Source organism: Gekko japonicus, unplaced genomic scaffold (genome assembly GCF_001447785.1).
Source record: "Gekko japonicus isolate JY-2015 unplaced genomic scaffold, Gekko_japonicus_V1.1 scaffold130, whole genome shotgun sequence".
NCBI classification, from domain to species: Eukaryota; Metazoa; Chordata; class Lepidosauria; order Squamata; family Gekkonidae; genus Gekko; species Gekko japonicus.
In genome coordinates this window covers 529760-551533 of record NW_015166423.1, presented here as the reverse complement: position 1 = coordinate 551533, position 21774 = coordinate 529760, and the positions used below count along the sequence as shown (strand labels likewise).

The 21774-nt window shown below is 43.9% G+C and overlaps 1 protein-coding gene across 1 annotated transcript; it reads left to right on the top strand.

Annotated features, from left to right (window-relative positions):
* Positions 1–238: 238 nt before the first annotated feature.
* TTPA (tocopherol (alpha) transfer protein) lies at positions 239–21264 on the top strand. The gene is made up of 5 exons (XM_015411702.1): positions 239–491; positions 10753–10906; positions 13263–13456; positions 14824–14934; positions 21094–21264. The coding sequence occupies exons 1-5, from the start codon at positions 288–290 to the stop codon at positions 21262–21264; spliced, it is 834 nt and encodes a 277-aa protein (XP_015267188.1). The 5' UTR covers positions 239–287.
* Positions 21265–21774: the final 510 nt, after the last annotated feature.

Below are 21774 nucleotides of genomic sequence, written 5' to 3'. Positions count from 1 at the left end.
GTTCAGGCTGGCCGGAGGACTTGTTGACCGGCTGGCTGACTGCGTGCCAATGGGGAGGTGCGGGCCCGGCGTTGTTCCGAGGTGCCTCTGGCAGCGTCGCAGGCTCGGTGGTAGGTCTGGTCGGGCCGGTTGCTGCTCTTTCTTCTGTTACATGACGCAGCGCGGCAGGAGGGCCCGAGAGGAGGCCAGCTCTGTCCGCGCTCCAGTCAAGCGGGTGTCGCGGCGGGACCCCCGACCTTTCCTCTCCTTCTCCGGGGCCCGCGGCGGCGGCAACAGCACTCTCTGCCATGAGCCCAGAGGAGCCGCCGACCCTACCGGGGAACCACCTCAACCTGCTGCCCGACGAGGCGCCCGTTGTGAGAGGCGCCGTGGCTGAACTCCGGCGCCGAGCCGACGAGGAGCGTCTCCAGCCGTGGCCGCTGGCCCTCTCGGACACCTTCCTGGTGCGCTTCTTGCGAGCTCGAGACTTCCACCTGGAGCAGGCGTGGAAGGTAAAGGGCGCGCCCGGACGCGAAGCAGCAGGAGGAGCCCGGCGCGAGCAGGCTGCCCGCCCGCCCGCCGTGCCTTCTGCCACTGTAGGTCTTTGGGAACTGCAGACCCGCCTGGGCTCTCACGGTGGCTGAGGAAGGGGGCGCGCAAGAATCGCTCAGCGCGGAGCCCGCGGGCTGCCTTCACACGCGGCTTCTGCCTCGCTCGCCCGGCCCGGTCCTGCAGGGAGCGCTCAACAGGTCGAAAGAGAGTGTGGGTGTGTGGAGCGCGCTCTTCTCCCTGGGCCCGAATTTCCCCAACGGGCTGATAAAAGAGGGGCGATTCGCTTCACATTTTCTCAACACTGAGGAAAAGGTGCAGCTCAAAACCGCATTCAAATACCCTGGGGCAACGTGGTACTGCCTGCCTGAATGACCATAAATCTGTGTAAAAAGGTAAAGGTTTCCTTGCTCGAAAGCCAGTCGAATCCGACTCTAGGGTTGCTGTGCTCATCTCCGTTTCAAAGCCGAAGAGCCAGCGCTGCCCGAAGACATTTCTGTGGTCATGTGGCTGGCATGACTAAACACCAAGGCGCACTGAGCGCTGTTACCTTCCCACTGAAGTGGTACCTATTTATCTACTTGCAATTTCTTGCTTTCGAACTGCTAGGTTGGCAGGAGCTGGACCTAGAGACGGGAGCCCGTCATGGCACACTCGCAAGCTGCTGAACTACCGACCTTCCACAGCCTGCAGTTCAGCGTCTTAACCACTTGAGCCACCGCAGCTCCTGCCTATGTAGGATCTATGTAGAAGGTACCATAAAACCCTATGATTAAAGAAAGTGAAAGCCGCATGCAATGCAGAGGGGACTTTCTGTTCCAAGGTGGGTTTGGTAAAACAAGGAGGGAAGAGCCAATGCAGACTTGCCCTAAGTCAGAATGCAAATAAAAGACTGTGGCTGCTTCACAGTGGAGAAGTGGGGAGGGGGTTAGAGAGCAGGAAAAGGACTCCCTCTGCTGGCTTATGGCCTTTGTATCCTGAACTGCCCTTTCCCCTGAACGCAGCACATTGAACTCTTTCCTCCTTCGTTTTATCTTTCCAAATACCCTGGTAAAGTTGATTAGGCTGAGAGAAATACTGCCTGGCCCAAAGCCGCCTAGTGAATTTAATTGTTGACTGAAGATTTCAACTCTGGTCTCCCCAGTACTACTTTAGCACTAACTGCCACACCAACTCACACATCCATTGTCTCTCTAATCCTTTCTGTGTAATGTATGGGAAAGGTGCAGATGTGGATATTTTTTCACTGTAGGGGAGATGTTCACTAAGGTTTTACTTTAGAGAGGATACAAGGAGCTCTCAGCCTAAACTACCTTGCAGGGTTGTTGTGAGGATAAAATGGAGAAGAGGAGAACAATGTAGGCTGCTTTGGGTCTCCATAGGGGAGAAAGGCATAGTATAAATGAAGTAAATAAATAATTATACCTACACAGGGAATAGCAGTGGTGGATGAAGAAGGCATGGCCCAGGGAGGAAATGCACTTGTGTGTGTGCAAGGGCATGTGTACAACTGTTACATATTGGGAATTTGGCATATTTGGGAAAGATAACATCTTTGGTGGTGGTGTTTTCCTGGTTGCCCGTATAAGAATCTAGTTTAGAAACAACAGTAATCCTTCTTTTCAGAAGATAAGATAGTTTATATTCAGTTTTTCGGAGCTGCCTCTAGCCCCTCAGCAATTAAAATGCAAACTCGGAGCAGTTCAGTTGGTAGCTGGGAACAGGCATAGGTTGTGGTAACTCCATTACTGAACTTCTTTCAGCAGTGACAGGGTGGCCATATAGCCTACTGCTTTGTGGGGAAAGCTATGCCATCTCCCTCCTTTTTGGAAAACAGAGCCTCTTACTCCCAGCCAGTGTTCCCTCTAAGCTGAGTTAGTGTGAGCTAACTCACATTTTTTTAGCCTCCGGCTCACACATTTTTGTCTTAGCTCAGGAAGGGATGGCTACAGAGCAAACTAATTTATGCAGTAGCCAAATTGCCTGCTCACAATTTTAATGCCAGTAGCTCACAAAGTAGAATTTCTGCTCACAAGACTCGACAGCTTAGAGGGAACATTGCTCACAGAAGCCAGAATTTGAATACTTTTCATAATACAGAGCTGAAGAGAACAGCATTTGAGAATAGTTTGAGATACTGTGACAGAACCATAGTTCTTGTACATTGAGGCTTTGGGTTACGCCTGTGTTAGACCTAGCCAAAAGTGATATGTGATCTATTGGTTGCTCCTGTCTCTCAGATAACATGCATATTTTCAAAACTGATAGAACAGGGAGGCTGTTTTGTTTCATTGCTATATAACCTTCACAACTGAAAGTGACATGTGGCAATAATAACTGGACTCCTACCAATTTGTTGCATTCATCATCTGATTTTCTGTTTGGGAATACTAAACAACTGCCTCCACTCCAGACAGACCCCAGGGAGTCTAGTAATTCAAAGAATGTAACTATGTATTATAATAATACCCATATTGATCTTGCAAGCTTAACTTGAACCACCGTCTCTATTGAGAATATAGTACCACTGGAGTGTACTGTGACTGTAGTTTTTATATAATCTTCAATAGGAAGCAGGTCGCAGATAAGGTATTTTTGCAAAGTACATGGGGGGGGGACAATCTTTGCAGAGTATATGTCTAACATAAAGAGTTTGCAGTTGCACTGTTCTGCCCTTTGCAGATAGCCACAAGTCACTGGGGCAAAGCGATCATAGAACTAAACTAAAATTCCCAACAGCACAATTGACTTTTAATCTATTCATTCTAATTCATTGATTCTAACTTTGGAACACGTTGAAAACACAGTGATGATAATAGTCAAATCAGTGTGTATATCTGCTGTTTTGAATAAAATATAAAAGATGGTTTATTTAAGTAAAGTGGAAGACTCAGTAGGAATCTTTCTCTTTGACCCATGGATGAATGGGGATTACATTCAAGCGAGGGGAAAGGAGTTATTCCTGCTGAGTCCCTCATCTACGGAAGATGTAACACTGTGGCATTCAAGCAGTTTGTAAAGGCCGGTCTAATGTAATACACAGCTCCAAAGCTTTGTGGCATATGAAGATAAGGATGTTATATGCATTTTATAGTACTTTTGGGACTTGTTGAAAGTATTAGTCATGTGGCATACTAGACCACTAGCAATTATTCATTAAACTATAAAAAGCCAAGAGGGTTGTTTATTTGTTTTTTAGTATAAAGGTTTCTTCAAACCAATTCAACATACTCGGGGGATGGAATTATGTTAGAAAACTACACATCTTTTATAAATGAAGAACTGTGTTGGTTACTTTGGCAAATTAGAATGCCTAGGATTAACTATGTTGATGGCTAAAATATGGCAAGGAATAACTATGTTGATAGGGGAACTAAATCAAATTTCTTAGTAGGTGCATGTGTACAATTACACAAATATCACATTTCTTGAGGGAGAGAATCGTGCAACTCCCAAGAGTGCTCCAGAACAGAAAAGGACAAAATAAATAAATAAAAGTAATGAAAAGTTACAAGAAAGTTGATATGGACCCAACCCAAGATTGTTTTTCAAAGGTTAATGTTAGGTTAGAGAGTGACTTCCTCACTTCCATGGCTATGTTTGCAGTTGGCATAATTGCATCCTTTAGCTGTTGATAAATTCTTATGCAGTAGATTACTAAAATGTATTTGATAACAGGCTAAAATACCTTAAATGTTAAAATGTTCTGAAAGATTAGATTGATTTTGCCATGACCTGGATGGCCAAGGCTAGCCTGATCTTGTCAGATCTCTGAGGCTAAGCAGGGTTGGCCCTGGTTAGTACTTGGATGGGGGAGATCACCAAGGAAGTCTAGGGTTTGCTACGCAGAGGCAGGCAATGGCAAACCACCTCTGTTATTCTCTTGCCTTGAAAACCCTTAAGGGGTCATCATAAGTCAGTTGCAACTTGATGGCACTTTCTACTGCCATCATTCAATATTTTTCCAGTTAAATAAGGGTATACTTAATAACATAGCCCTCTCCCCATTCTCTGGTTAGGTAATACCTTTATCGGTATGTAATATTGATGAATTCTGCATTACCTTTTCTAGAACATTGCTGCAAACTTTCTTTTATTATAATTGCAGCAACTACTGTTGTAATCGAGACTGGATTTTTTAAATGAACAATGAGAACAATAATGATGCTCCTTGGTATTACTATTGTGAAAACTTATTTATGTTTGTAAAGTGTTGTCAAGCAGCAGCCAACTTATGGCAATCCCAGCAAGGGGCTTTCATGATGAGTGAGAAGCAGAGGTGGTTTGCCATTGCCTTTCTCTGCAGAGTTTTCCTTGGTGGTCTCCCTTCCAAGTACCAACCCTACTTAGCTTCCAAGGTCTGACAAGATTGGTCTATACCATGTCAGTTTCCCTCCCGAACAATTATTTACATCTGGAAAATATATTGCTTATGAGTTCACATTAATATATCAAAACAATACTGCATGGTTGAGATGTGGGAACAATGGTCAGTTGACCAAAAGATTAAAATAAAAAGAGGTGTTTGGCAAGATTGACATTTGGCCCCTTACCTTTAAAACCTCTGTATAAATGATACAGACAGTCACCTTTCTGGTAAACGTTTTCACCCACCCCACCTGTTTCGAATTTCTACTTCTAATCTGTTTTATGCTGACAATGCCTTATTATTATCTCTGTCACATATTGGGCTAAGTAGCCTATTGAATGCTTTTGCTCTTTACTGTTCCCAGGAGTCCTTAGACATAAATGATCATAAGGTTTCATAAGGTTACGCCATCACACCAGTTACTTTGGTCATGAGTGGCCATTCAATTTCCCAAATGAACACTTTTCGTTATATAGGTCTTCTTTTCTCTTATAATTTGTCCAGTACAAAGTATATTTCTACTGCGAAGAAGCTAGTATCAATACACTCATCAGCCCTGTTGAGATTTTTTCAGACCACAAGAGGTAATTATGTACCTGCTGGTATCTATGCTTTTCAGGTGATGGTAGTTCCTATAGTATTATATGGTGTGCCATTGTCTATAGCTAAGGTCAATGACAAATATGATTCCTGCCTAATATCTCTCCTATGCTCATTGTCAAATCTTCTTGTGTGTGTCCCTAGTCCAGATATCTGTCTGGAATGTGCTGAACCTTCCCTGGAGGCCAAAGCTTGGATAGCAACCTTCATTTTTAGACTAATTTTTTTATTCTACAGAGGAGAGCTACCTGTACCATCTAGCTATGTTGGAAGTTAATCTGACAGCAGGAAGATCACTAGGATCTAACTGACAGTTCGGTGACAGCTACCTATCAGCAGGTGGACTGATAAGCCTGTTCTAACCGGTTGTGGCTGGCACTGGACAGTGTGCAGTCACCATGACTCAGCTTGTTGCTGATTGGTACTGCTATGTATATAAGTCTGTACAGAAGCCATGTACGTTCTCTTCGGAGGTAACAAGCGTCTGGCGAAGCACTTTGATTGTATATTCTGTGAATAAACCCTTGTATATAGTGTACCACTGGACTGTGCAGTGTGGTTACTATAGAGGGGCAGAACAGCAAAGAACTGGTAAGAGCTGGGAGGCTGGAAAGTCTGCTAAGGTGCTGCCTTGGCTTAGACTGGTCTGTGGACCACTACACACGCTCTGCGCAACAAGCTAAGGATGGCTTCCAAAGTTCATGGGTAAAATTAGTTGATGATAGACTACAGAGAATGGGCTTTTCCCCGGAGCTCTTTAATCAAATGGAATATCCTTCTGCACGTAAACTGATCAAATCCAGTATATTACATTTTGATAAATGTACTGACTGCAGAGCTTGAAGGGTATATTCCCTGTATTATCTGGGTCTGTCAATTCCAAAGACTTGACCTGCCTATTGTAAGTTTCTAATGGTCTCCAAATATCTATATATCTAATACTGAAGTGGCCCCGTGCGTGCGGATATCTAAATTTTGTGCACACGTGGGGCGATCCCCACGTGTGCACAAAAATTGAAAAACTTTGAAAACATATCGGGGGGATATTTAAATCCCCCCAAAAGTTACAGAGCATTCCCTGCGCATGTGCAGGGAACGCTCTGTGAAGGCCGCCGCCGCCGCCAAACCGGAACTGAGGAACTGAAGTCAGCTGCGAAGCCTAATGGGAGATCTTGGGCCAGTCAATCTCTTGGGTTAGCTTAGCTCACAGGGCTGTTGTGATGACATATGCAGACCCCCACCGGGGTAAAATAACCAGCGCAGCTTCAGGCGCTTCAGGCGCTGCGAAAACTGTGTTTTCACGAGCTCCACCCACCTGCAGGGGCTGCGGCTGCATTAAATGCCGACGTGTTGGAAATGCATTTGCACCAGGGCTCAGCCACCCTTCTGCGTGTTCTGGGGAAGAACAGCGACAGCGAGTGGTAAAGGGGACGCATCTTATGCATGGTCCTACAACACAAGAGATATACAAGGGATGCACGAAACCCCCGGGTCTCAGCCGAACCGCCTCTTCCTTGCACACGTCTCAAAAGGTCACGGAAATGCCCCCTCACAGCTACCGTCGGTCGCCATGATTGATTTGGCAGTAAATGCTTCGCCGTCCCCTAATCTCATCTGCATCAAGCCCTTACAAGTGATGGCAGCGGCGACGCGTCTTTCTCGCCCATCCTTCGCATGCGCAGAATACTCCCTCCTCCGCCAAAGTGGTTGCTGGGAGGCAAATTTATAAATTAACCCGCCCGCCTCCGCTTTTTGTGCCCCGTCGTTAGAAAGAGATTCTCCTCAGGGCTGTTGTCGCCGATGGAAGTGGCGCGGAATCAGGTGAAGGGTGGATTGCAGTTTCTGGGGAGGAGAGGTGACGTGTTATGCCCTTGAATTGAGTAACGATGCGAATTGTGAAAAATAAATACGTGAGACATAGAGTATTTTGGCTGGGAGAGAGCAGCGGCTGGGCTGGGCCCTTTCAGACTGCAGGAAGGGGCGGGGTGTAGTGTGGAGTGGGGCCCTTCTCTGGACAAAACCCGCGTCGAAACTGCTTGAGGAACCGGCGAGGCTAAATCCGGCCCTCACTTCGGAGCCGGGGGGGAGGAGAAAAAGCCCACCCCCACCCCGCGAGTATCGCGGGTCCCCCCTTGTAGAATATTATTCTCCAAGGCAAGACTAAATGTCATACTATTAGGGGAACTAGTAGGCAGGTTCTCAGGAATCTCTTTCTCTGAGTGGCTTTGTGATTGTAAATCCAGGGATTTAGATACCATCTTGCACTTCTTTTTTGATTGTAACAAATATACTTTGGCCCGTGATAAATGGATTACAATTTATATCCAAAAATTGAGTTTTGTTGCAAAATAAGAGGTTATAGCCAAGTTACTAGCAGACACTGATCCAAATGTGACTCTTGCAGTAGTAAAATTCCTGTCTATGGCATTTAATAATATTACCTTTTAATGCGAAACTTTGTATTCTGATTATTTGCACTGTATATATTTATATTTACATATTTTGTTTGTTTTCTTATGACCTGTTGGTTTAATTGAGATTATTTAAACCGAGAAAAAAGACCAGGGTGGATTATTAATTTAAATTCTATTTCCTGTTTGAAATCCATATGTTTACTGCATACTAACTGGTTGCTATAATCTATATATATAATTCCCAAGAGTGTCCCCTATCTGCGGATAGTTAAATCCACAGATAGGGGGCACACTTGCCCAAAACAGATGTTTCAGCTAATTTGGGGAAATCCTACGTTTACAGAAAAATCTGACAGGGGGAAAAAAAACATTGGGGAGTTCAAACGCTCCCCAGAAAAAAAAAGTGTGTGCACACAAGCATACAGCACACTTACCTTTAACAGTCCTGGTCAGGCAAGCCACTGAAGGGGGGGGGTTGGTGGGTCATCCGGAGCAGTTGTGGCCAAGCCATAGAGAGCAGCGCGGGGAGAGAAGAGTCTGGGGTGAGGCGCAGAGAGTGTTGGGGGGAGCTCCAGGTCAGTCACAGAGAATGGCAGGGGGAGGGAAGAGTCTGCTGGCTTGCCCGGAGCTTCTCTGGGTGTGGCAGAGAGCAGTGGGGGGGGGTCTGCTGGCTCTTTTGGATCTGCTCCGAGAAAGCCACAGAGAGTGGTGGGGGGTGGGGAGACTGCTGGCTTACCTGGAGCAGCTCAGGGCAAGCCATGAAGGGTAGAAGACTCTGCTGGCTAACCCAAGCAAGCTGCCAAGAGTGGCTATGAAGAAGAAGAAGAGATTGGATTTATACCCTGCTCTTCACTACCCAAAGGTGTCTCAGAGCGGCTTACAAACTCCTTTCCCTTCCCCTCCCGACAACAGACACACTGTGAGGTAAGTGGGGTTGAGAGAGCTCTTGACAGACACTGCTCTTTTTCAAGAACAGCTCTTATCAGAACTATGGCTTGCCCAAGGTCATCCAGCCAGGTGCAAGTGGAGGAGTGGGGAATCAAACCCGGTTCTCCCAGATTAGAGTCCGCGCACTTAACCACTACACAAACTGAGGGGAACTGGGGAGGGACAGACAGAGAGAAAATGAGAGAGTGCTGGGGTAGGGGGGGCAGAAAGAGAGAAAATGAGAGTGATGGCATAGGGACAGAGAGAGTGATAGGCATGGGGGAGAGAATAAGAGATGGGGTGACAGGATGGCAAAAGAGTGAGAAGTTGAAAAGTAGGGGGAAATGGGAGGAAACAAAGGGGGGGGAATGCCTTCTCCCTGCATGTTTCTTGCAGGTCTCCAAAAGCTAAAATGTATTGATATGCTACTAGGTAGAACCTTTATACAGCCTAAAAGCATAATACAAAATTATGTAGTACTCCCATGTACTACAGAATTATATTTGCTTAGAGAAGACAGATTTATTTCTGTTCTCCTGCAAGAATACAGACAACATCACATGCTTTAAGGCTATAGTCCTGTGCACACTTACTTGTAAGTAAGTGCCATTGAATAAAGTAGGAGTTAGTTTCAAGATTCATGCATACGATCAGGGTGCAAGTATCCAGAACTTTCCAGACATGAGAGCTGGGAGTAATTGGGGAAAACACTGTTTCCCTATCAGATGGAAATTCTGTTCCATTTGGCTGGTAGAATCCTAAGCATTCACAATTTTGAGAATGGAATGCATTAGAGCTATTACATAGTATAAAATAGGAGTGTTGCATCTCTTGTAATCCTAGTGCCTCTAAGGATTTCCAGCATCCCAGGAAGCCTTCAATAACAAAAACCATGTCACACTCTGTATAGCCTTTGTAACTCCATCTTTGTTACAGGCTGGTGCTTGACCTTTAGTTCTGTGAAGGGACGGCCATCAGGTCGCTTCCAAGAAAATATTCTTCTCTTATGCTTGTTAGCAGCTCTTATCTTCAAAGCGTGATTTGTTTCCTCTCACCACTCAATGCCAGGTGTGAGATGACCTGGCTCATCTTAGTGTTTGAGATAGCTTGATTAATGATTTCTTGACTTAGAATCATAGAATGTTGGAGTTGGAAGGGACCTTGCAGGTCTAGTCCAACCTCCTGCACTCTGCAGGAGTATAGCCAAAAGATAGGCCTACAACATATCCGAAAGATGGTCGTCCAGCCTCCGCTTGAAAACGTCCAGTAAAGGAGCATCCACCACCTCCTGAGGCAGACTGTTCCACTGCTCAACCACTGCTCAACCACTCTTACAGTTAGGAAGTTTTTCCTGATATTTAGCCGGTAACGACTCCCTTGTAATTTCCACCCATTAGATCTAGTCTTGCAATCCGGAGCAAGAGAGAATAGATCTGCTCCATCTTCTACATGACAGCCCTTCAAATACTTGAAGACTGCAATCATGTCCCCTCTAAGCATTCTCTAAGCCAGTAATTAGGATATGTTTGGTTTTAACTATGCAAATTGTCTCGAGGTCTAGCTAAGTTTTGCTATATATGTGTGTGTGTGTGTGTGTATGTGTGTGTTCAAGACCCAGCGGATGGGAGCTTAGCCTGCTATTTCTGTAAGCTTGATCATTGCTTATTAAAATCTCCTTGTAAGAAAACCTGGATCTTCACATTCTGAATTATTTTCAATGTAACAGTGTAAATATTTAATGGGAAAAGTTACCTATGGTTGTATGTCATATTATTTTGTTTTTATGTTTGTATATATGTCAGAGATATATGTCAGAGATATAAAGACCTGTCATACAAGGATTTTTTCACAACTGACTACTGTGATATTTGAATTAAATTGATATTTCTCCCTCTTGGCTATTTCTTGTCCCAGTTATTGAAGAACTATAATACCTGGAGAGCTGAATGCCCAGAATTAAGTGCAGATCTACGGCCTTCCTCTGTTCTTGGTCTTCTGAATGCTGGTTACCATGCAGTTCTAAAAGAGAGGGATCCAGCAGGGAGTAAAGTTATAATTTATAGAATTGGTAAGTAGCTTTTGTTATAGATCAAAATGGGTAGCTGTGTTTGTCTGTAGCAGTAGAAAAGAGCAAGAGTCCAGTAGCACCTTAAAAGCTAAGAAAATATGTGGCAGGGTATGAGCTTTTGTGAGTCACTGCTAACTTCCTCAGTTGCTATAGGTTGAGCTGTTCACTTCTTCAGTTACACTCCTATTGTGGAATCATTGTGTTTTAGTCAATGTTTCAGGTATTCACCCTAAGAAATTTACATTATGACTGTTCACTTTTAAACATAAAATTAGCTACCAATCTAGTAATCCACAGATTATAAAAACTCTTTATGAACATATGCTGTTCACGTTCATTTCAGTATACAGTAAATCAAAGCAAAGTTCTACCTGCCTGAATCCATTAAAGTCTATGAGCTTAGAATGGTGTGATTATGGGGAATTTCACATTACCCTTTTAAAACTGTTATTGTACCGTCATGGACTAAACCGGTACAGGGACGGCCGTTTCACACAGCGTTTCCCTTCCGGTAAGGAGTCGTCTCTGAAGCGGTTTGTCATTTAAAACTGCGCCACTTTCTTTTCCCGCCATTTTCCCCCTGACAGGGTGGTTTTTAAAAAAACATTCTATTGTTAGCGCTATGGCACTGAATCAGGACTACAAATCAGCACCATAGCAACTCCATTGAGATGCCTAGACTCCATTTAGATACACTGATGTTTGCTACTGCTGTCCCCTAGAAACAAGGAACTCACTGGATACAGAATTCAAACGTGGGGGGGGGGACCAGACAATTTGAAACCCAGGTATTCTGGTGCTTTTTAATTCATCAAAGCCCAAACTAGTAAAGCTCCTCCTCCTCCTTTTTCATGTTGTCCTGGAACGTTTGTGCATATTGCTATTTTCGGTGATTTAATCTTTAAACAGACATGATAAATACAATGTCTGCTCCGAAGTTACCTTTTAAAATCCATGCTGAGATGCAGTAGCGAATATCAGTGTATTTAAATGGAGTCTCGATGGGGTTGCTATGGTGCTGATTTGTAGTCCTGCTGCCGCGCCGTAGCACTCCCAATAGAACATAAAAAAAAGGATGATCGCGCGTGGGGAGAAAAAGGGCACGGAAAGAGCTGTCATCGCAGGAAGCACTACAGGGGCATTTTACACAGCACCCCATAGTGCTTCAGAAGCGGCAGAAGGAATTAAAGACCAGTTGGAAGTAGTTTGTAGTAAAAATGCTTCAGCCATGCTTCTCGAATGGGACAGAAGCGTTTCTGTATGTAAGGGTAAATATATTCCATTCGGGGAACCATTACTAAAATGGTTCTGTCTGAAATGACAGACAGAAACCGTTAGTGAACAGTTCCTGAAACGGAATATATAGGCTGTCTGCAGGGGTCTTGTTGTAGAAAAAGAGCTGCCGGAGCTCATTAGCATAACTTATTTGCATATGCCACGCCCCCTGACATCACCGGAAGTGACAGAAGGCCACACCCCCTGACATCACCGGAAGTGTGTCAGAAGGCCCGGCTACTTACCCTCCTGCTTCATCCTCATTCCCAAACGGAATGAGGATCGAAGCAGAGGGCGGGGTAAAGAAGGGGGCGGGGCTTCACCACGTGACCGCCCCGCCCCCTAGAGGTTCTCTTCCGGAGCTCCGTACCTGAGAGCTCCCCCCCGACTAGAGCCCTGGCTGTCTGAAATTCCTAGGATTGCATGGTAAGAGTGTATATAGTGATTGCATTTGGTGAGGACACCAAGGTGCATCTTTGGCTATTTGTTGGGAAATTATAGACAAGGAGTCAAAACTTTCATTCCTCTTCTGTACTGTCATAGCCTTTCCAGGTGGAGTAAAGGCAAAGACTTTTATGATTCACAGTGAGGTGGCAGTAGCTGTTTGTGTACTGTTGGGGGCGGGAAACCCTATTCTCCTATTTGAAGACTAAGAAACAGTTACTGCTTGAAACAGAGGTCCTTCATTAAGATAAATCAGCCAGGCTATCTGGAACAAATAAGCAATGCTAGTAGATAAGTGTATGACATTAGCCAAAGATGATGTGTAGGGCTTTGGGATAGGATTGATTATAAAATACTTAAATGGCTGGCTGGCATGAAATATTTGTTCTGACAATTTAGAATAAGTTTGTGAAAGATAAAGTAATGTATTTAATATGAACGTGATTTTGAGATATATGAGGTTTTAAAGAAATAATTTATCTTCCATACTACTGTTTTATTGTGCACTTTATCCTCATAGCCAGTTCATATCCCAGGTAAGCTAAGCAACTAGGGTTTTTCCCTCACAGTTCATTCCTATTGCCATCAGTGGGGATGTGTGTTTATTTTACACATGCCTCTTCTTTTTGTTGTTTAGCACAATGGGACCCAAAAATGTTTACAGCATTTGATGTGTTTCGTGTAAGTCTTATCACATCTGAACTTATTGTGAGGGAAGTAGAGACACAACGGAATGGAGTCAAAGTTATCTTTGACCTCCAAGGATGGAGATTTGCTCATGCATTCCAGATCTCTCCAGGGGTGGCCAAGAGGATCGCTGCTGTGCTCACAGTGAGTTTGAATGCTTGGAAAAAAGCACTTACACACATTTTTGCAGAATGAAAGAGAAGCAGATGAATCCCAGGCTTTCAGTGACATTTGAATGGTGTTATTCTAGATGGGATTGGCAGGGAAATCAACACAAGGCAGAATAGCAGGTGGTGGTGGTGGTGGTGGTGGTGGTGGTGGTTGTTGTTGTTATTATTTTACTTAGGTCTTTTCTCCCCAATCAGACAACAACATTCTCCCCTTCTCAATTTCATCTCCACAGCAACAACCCTGTGATGTTAGCTCTGTTGAGTGAATATGGCTAGCGCAAGTCATCTAGTGAACCTCCATGGCAGAGCAGGGATTCAAACCTGGGTCTCCCAGAACCTAGCTCAACACTATCAGCAGTATACCACTATAACAATTTCGCCCTCCCTTGCAGGATTTCCATTTATCTTCTTTTTGGCTAAAAAGACCCTTTTTCCTTTTTTTTCACCCCTCCCCCTGGCTGTTCTACCGAATCCAGCCTAGGGAATTTAGGGGAAAGACTAAAATCCTTATGTCCTGTTTTGAAATTGATGCACAAGAGGCTGAAGGTAAATCAAAACTAACAACTGTTTTATTTAACTTTGAGGAGAAATGGTCAGGTGGAATCAGGTGTAGGACTTATGAGCAGACAACAGGAATGAGATAACTTTGTATACAAATAAACACAAGATAATTTGTTACTAACAAGTAACTTTCTATTATTCAGACAGGTCTTTAAAACTTGAGGAGAGAGATTTCTTGCCACTCTCTGCTTAAATACACAAGCATAAGCTTCTTTGTCTCACAGACACTTAAGTTGGTGAAAGCAGGACCATTCAAACAAGTTCCAGTTTCCTTCCTTATCCGCAGGCTCTGAATCACCCCCATATTTTAGGAGATATTTCCCTCATACTTGTTAGGAATGGGCTAAGCTTCGCACTTCTCTAACTCAGGATCCTTCTTGATCCTCTCCTTCAGACTGGATAGGGATCACCCCCCCTTTTTTCTAGGAGATATTTCCCTCAGGCTTGAATGGGGATCCTTCTTTATCCCTTCACTCCCTTAGTCTTCCTTTCCAGTCAACTGTCAGTTCTTAACTGCTGCTCTCAACTACCACTCCTAACTGACTCTCTCAACTGAAGAATTCCATTTAAATCCCCTCTCACTCAACCGGGTTCTCAGACTAGTTTACACCATTAACCATTTACTGCCCATCACAACTACATTGACTCTCATTGCTGGTATCATTGTTGAGTATACTACCTTTTTGAAGCCAACCTATGTGAATGTGGTCATCAGAATTATGAGCCTCTGTTCTTTTACTATGCTTAATCTGTTTGTCTTGTTTTGTTTTTTCTTGGCAGGATTCCTTTCCGCTAAAGGTTCGTGGCATCCACTTGATTAATGAGCCTTTATTCTTCCACCCAGTCTTCGCTCTAATTAAGCCTTTTCTTTCTGAAAAAATCAAGGCACGGGTGAGTGAATGCAAATATTTATTCTGTAAAATTCTTATGTTATTATCTTAACTTTTCCCTCATTTCTAGACAAGAAAGGACACCCCATACTTTTCTAATGATGTCTATGCATTGGATCTGAAAGTCATTTTCTTCCAACCTGAGTCAGTCTCAACCACCAGTGGAAAACTGAGGCAGTTTTTGCCAATTCCTGAAATGCTGCTGCTGGAGAACAGGGGACTCTCAGGAACAGCATGATTAATGAAGTAGGATCTGTAATTGGCGGAGGACTGGCAAAAACCTCTCCTTGTACTGATGGAAAATGACTTTCAGATCCAAACCCCTAAGCTTTGTATTTTCGTGAAGGTGGATTTGGATACAAGTTCACAATTATTTTATCAATCAAATTTGTATTCTGTCCTTCCTCTAAATAGCACATGGTAGTGTACGTGGTTCTCCCCCATCTCTGTTTTATCCTAACATACTTGTAATATAAGTTGGGCTGCAAGAATGATGGGCCCAAGGTCATCCAGTTAATTTCATGACTGAGTGGGTATTTGAACCTTTGTCTTGGTGGTCATAATCTGACACACTAACAACTACACCATCCAGAGGCGAACCTAGCCTATTTGGTGTCCAGGGTGGATAATTTTTTAACATCCCCCTCCTCTCTTCCCCCCTCCCAACAACTCAGAGCTGACTTATGGTGATCCTGTAGAGTTTTCAAGGCAAGAGACATTCAGAGGTGGTTTGCCATGGCCTGCTTCCACATCGGCCCTGCTTAGCTTCTGAGATCTGATGAGATCAGGCTATCCTGGGGCCATCCAGGTCAGGGCTAGGCTGAAAGTAATGTGACTGGCCCAAGGTCATCCAGCAAGCTTCCATGGCATGAGTGGGGATTTGAACCTGTATTTCCCAGATCCTAGTCCAACACTTTGAGCACTACATCATGCTGGTTCTCGTGATGGAACAGCATGTTGGGATTTGATTTTTTTTTTTAATTACTGGCATAATTACATATACGAAGTTAAATAAAAGAACATTTTCACTGTCTTTGTTTCTTTTCTGGCCACTGAAACAAAGTTTGGGTCCAGTGGCACCTTTAAGACCAAACTTTGTTCTGCTGCTTCAGACCAACACAGCTACCCACCTAAATCTGGCCATTATTATTATTTGTTTTATTTCATGATTATTCCTGAAAGTAATTTTGTTGTATAGAGGAGGGGCCCTGAGCTGGATAGCCCCAGTCGAGCCTGATCTCATCAGATCTCAGAAGCTAAGCAGGGCTGATGTGGAGGCAGGCAATGGCAATCCACTTCTGAACGTCTCTTGCCTTGAAAACTCTACAGGATCACCAGAAGTCAGCTGTGACTTGGTTGCAAAAAACAACAACAACACCATCACACCACTCATGTTCTGAGCAGACAGTTAGGAGGGTTTCTGTTCTCAATTTTTAAGCCCAAGAGCTGAGTGTCTTGAACATCTACAAGGCATTTTTGAGAGCTAGGAGTCTGCCTTTGTACTTATTTTTTACTAACTAACACTAACCAAAGCATCACAAAATAGTGACCACAAGTTTCAGCAGACTAGATGTTAAGAAACACACTGCCCCCTCCAAAGAAGGTGCTCCCATCCTCCATTGTTACCAAAGGACTAAAGGCAAACCAGAGAATCTCTGCAGTAGAAACTGAAGGCGGGGGGGGGGGGCATTTTTGCAATCACAGCAGAAACAGTGCAATGTACAGAGTACCCAGCACAGTACCAGTGCAATCACAAAGTGCCCAGCAGAACCCAGTGCCATTGTGGCAATGCCAGCTGATGTCAAGCACAGAATCGCAGTCCAGGGTGTGTATGTGTGGAAGCCCAGCAAAACCAGTGCAATGTACAGTGCCCAGCAACAAAGCTTTGCTACTATACTACTCTCAAATACATTCTGTCACCAAGCAGAACAGGGACTAGATAGGGTTACCATATTTTGAAAAGCAAAAAAAGAGGACATATTTCCCAGCTGACTACTTCAAACAACTGATAACTGTGACAAGAAGAGGACATTTTCATCTGTTGGGGGGGGGGGTTGGCCCCCTGGAGGGGATTTTTTATTGCATTTTTTAATAAACTACAAACTACAACGGAAAAATAGGAAGGGGGAACTACATCTAGGGAGAAAGGAAAGAAAACCACTAATAACTAAAACCCCAAGAATAGGAGATCATAACAACAGTTTATATAAGTATTAATCTTAAATTGCTAGTATTACTTTGAACATAGTTGGTTATGCTAAATTATTTATCTTTTTATCCATTAATTTAACTGTTTAAAGAGAAATGCAAGAGCATCATCCATTATAAAAACAGAATTTTAAGGCACAATTCAGAGTCCTTCAGCCTTCACTTTGTTTTATCTTTTCTATTCCTCAATTGATATGCACGTATGGGTGCAGCTGCTCCCTTATCAGAAATAGAGTCCCCATCGGAAGACCCCGAGTCCAATTCGCCACTGGATTTGCTGTCATCTTCTTCCTTGGCATCCTCGGCTTTCTCTCCCAGCTGCACTCTCAGGAACTCACGTGCTTTAAAGACAGAGTCAATCTTTTCTTTTTTATCATGTAGTTTAAAACTGACGCCTTCTGGAATTTGCCATCTGTAGGCAATGCTATTTGTTTGTAGAAAAAAGATTAAGTCTATGTATTTCTTCCTCTTTTGCCTTATTTCATATGGGATGTCTTTTAAAACCCTGATAATGTTGTCCCCGATTTTTAAGGGTGTCCCTGTAGTTGCTTTCAGGATTAAATCCCTCACGTGCCTCTTCGAGAATCTGACCACTATCTCCCCAGGCAGATTATTCTTCTTGATGTACACGGAATAAACTCTGTAGACCACATCCATTTCGTTTACAAGATATTCCACTTTCAAATCCGTAACTGGGGCTAATGCTTCACTCAAGAGTTGCTTTACATTCTCGTCTTTTAATTCCTTGGAACAGGAGGACAAAATTTGCTTTCTCCATTTGCAGCTGTAAAATTCTTCCGAAGCTTGCTTCTTTTCCAGCTTTTGCACCTTTTTCTTAACTTTTTTAGTGTTGGCGTCTATTTCTGTCACCTTCTCAGCTGTTTGCTCTGTCATTTTTAAAGTCTCAGTCAGTTGGAGCTGCTGTCAGATTCTGATTTAGAGTTGTCAGCTGCTGTTTAATGTTAGTCATCTGGTCCAGCAGAGGGCGCAAGGAATCTGCCAACATTTTGGAGAACTCAGTGCCCTCTTCCAGTCGGGGCTCGTGTTCCCCACTGCTTTCACTTTTGCTAGTTTGTCTCTCTCCGTCTTCTTCCCCGCCATGTCTGTAGATTGTTTACTTGTATAAAAACTAAAGTCTCTGAATTTCGCCTATGTGCCTATCAATGCTCTGGTAAGTCTCTCAAAACAGATTTCAACACTTTTTCTTCCACTCCCCCCCTTTATAGATCGTTTTTTAGTTCCTGCAGACATGTCCTGTTAGCTGACTTGAGCCAGTGTGTCCAGCAAGGTGGGATACAAATAGAAACAATAAATAAATACATAAATAAATAAAAAGAGGACATCTGGTAACTCTAGATGAGAAGGCCTTGAGACCAAGAAGTGACAATAATGGGGGGGGGGAGGACACAGAAAAACTAGGTGAAGGAGGACAGAAATAAATGAGAAACATGTGGAAAAGAGGGAAAGAAATCAAGAGATGGAAAGGTTGTTTTATCTTGCTGCAGCATCCTAACTACTGCATTGCAAGATCTGGCTGAGCCGGGTGCAAGGAAAGGAAGTGAGAAAGGCTGAATTATTGGAGAAAATGAGCTTTAGGCTGGCAATCAGTTGTTGTTAAGTAAGTTTGCTTCAGTGTTGGAGAAAGCCAGGAAGTGTAGCCAACCCTAGCATGCTGTTTGCTGTAGTCAGACTTCCTTGCACCCCTAGAGGCTGCAACTAGAACTGCATTTTAAAAAATAAAAGGTAAGACCTTTAGCAGGATGCTGAATGACACTGGCTTCGAGGGCACCCTTCAAAGGTCTTCCTCAAGCTGCACCGGGGGCAGACTACTCCCTGCCCCCCTTAATATGCCACTTATGGTAGAAAGACATGCATTCTAGAGGACAGTATACAACTAATGTGCTGACTTGTAACTCAGCCTGACAAGGTTTTTAAGTATTATCTGGAACCACAGTGATGAAAGAGAAATGACTTTTAAGATACATGTATTTTCATGAATAATATCACTTTCTAGGAGCAGCTTGCAAGGGATATCAGCAAAAATGTCTTTATCTAAAGAGGAACCTTCTGTAGGGAACTGTATCTGGAAAACTAGCACAGCAGGAGATAAAATTCTACCCTTCTCTCTCTCTCTTTTTTTTTTTGGGCCCCCCGAAGGGGATTTTTTTTGTTGCATTTTCTAAAACTAAACACTACATGAAAAAATAGGAAAGGGACTACATACTATAGAGTAAAGTAAAGAAACCTCTAAAAACCCAAGAATGGGTGTCATACAAACTGCTTTAACAAGATTACAACCTTATATAGCTAAATATTCATATAAATTCTACCCTTCTCCTTTGCGTTCCCTATTGGTTTTGACTGCAGGCATTCCAAAATGTGATCCTCCATGATAACGCCACCTGCAGTGCGAAGTACTAAACTTTATTGTAACATCCCTCAGGTCTCTGCCACCTTCATCCCCTTCACATGTAAACCAGACATAAGATATATTCCTGTATTTGTAATACACTGATGGGTTTTAGCATAAATAGTTAGCTTCATAGAAGTAATCATACTTTGATTCTAAACACTTGAACAATCCCACTCGTTTCAACTAAACTTGCAATAGTCCTTGCAAAGCCCCTGTTCTCCATGAAGGGATGCAACCCAGATTTAAATGGTGTAAGACATTTCTCACAACTGCTCCAAACTCAGCCACAAGGAGCTGGACTGTAAACTCCTTCCATGAAGAATGCGATCCCATCCATTGCAGCAAAATCTCCTGTCCTGCAAGTTTGATTCCCTCCTGCACAACTCTCTCCTTATCTCCAAGTCTGACAATAACATACTGTGCCCAGTTTGGTGTAGTGGTTACATGTGCAGACTCTAGGAGAACCGGGTTTGATTCCCCACTCCTCCACTTGCAGCTGCTGGATGACCTTGGGCAAGCCATAGTTCTGCCAGAGCTGTTCTTGAAAAAGAGCAGTTTCTGTCAGAGCTCTCTCAGCCCCACCTACCTTACAGGGTGTCTGTTGTGGGGAGGGGAAAGGAAATGAGTTTGTAAGCTGCTCTGAGACTCCAAGTGAAGGGTGGGGTATAAATCCAATCTCTCTTCTTTTTGTCTTCTACCCAGCTAAAGATTTTAAATTATTTAACTTAAAGAGGGTAAGGTTTACCTACAGATGTTCAGGGACAATGTGATTCTAACACATGGTTCTGTGGCTATCATATCTAGTTTTCCCTTTAAATTTAGCACTATTTTGCCATTTATAATAGGGCTGCCTGCAAAATGTTTTAGTGAATTTGAGTGTATACTTTGGTTTTCACATCTGACACTTGACTTTAACTGCGTCCATTGCACAATGTAGGCTGCGGTCACACACAACATTAGCCACGCAAGAGATACGGAGGACAGGCGGAGTTTCCGGGCGCGATCTCACCAGCACATCTGGGAAGCGTAGCGCTTCCGTGGCACAACCGAGGCTTCCTGCCGAAAACGCGCAGCAAAAAACTAGTACCTTGGAGGTACTAGTTTCCGGAAACTGCGGGGCAAGGGCGGGCGTCTGATCGCGTTTCCGGTGGCATCCGGCGCCCGCCCATGACCCCTTGCGGAAAAGGTTTTGTTTTCCCCCAAGTCTCCGTGGTTGCGCACACGCACCCAACGGAGCATGCGCATTCGTAGTGTACACAAAAAAAGAAAACCAGTTCGCCGCGCCGCGCGCTTCTTCATTGCGCGCAGGCGTGTGATGTGATCGACACCTCTCCCTAACCACGGAAGCTCCACGGTACCTCTACAGAACCTCCACAGGAGGTCTGATCGCTTAACTGCGTGTTAGTTTGCCCCGGGGCAAACAGCCACGCTTCCCCACCGCAGTTTCCTGCCCGTGTGACCGGGGCCGTAGAAACACATTTTGACATGCAGAACAAACTGTGCAAAAAAAAAAAAGGTAAACATTTCTTCTCATGGCAGGTCCACATGCATGGGAGTAACTATTTACAGACTCTCCAACAACACTTTCCCAGGATTCTCCCAGGCGAATATGGTGGTGAGGCAGCCTCCGTGGAAGAGCTCTTTCAGGAGTGGACTGACTTTGTAACCGAATCTGCAGGTTATCTTCAGAGCATTTCTCAGTGTCCGTAGAAGCCAACCAGTTCTGGAGGGAACACAGTAATTTGATATTAACCTAAGAAAATGGGATAATAATTGTTAATTGTTCTGCATTACTGGACCTGATCTAAAGTTTAAGGTAGTTTCTGGCTGATAAAAATGTGACTTGGTACAGATTCTACAAAAATTAGTGAAGCCAAAAAACAGTACACTCAGCAGCCAAATTTGAAACTAGTTTTGGACCACTATCAGACGTTTTGAGATCAGAATAATCTTGCTAGAGAAGAAGTGCCCTGCATTCTTATCTTAATGTGAAGAAGAGTACAAGTAAATCTATATATTGCAGCTAGTGGGCACGTATATTTTTACAGAAGTCTCTAAGCAACTTGTAAAAGATCAATTATAACACCTACCAACATGTAGGCTAAAAACTGCCCATGCTGGATCAGTCCAAAGGCCCATCTAACAGTGGCCACTTGAAAGCTTACATGCACAGCAGGACACAGAGAGCCATTACCTGTTGTTGCTTGCCCTTAGTACCCA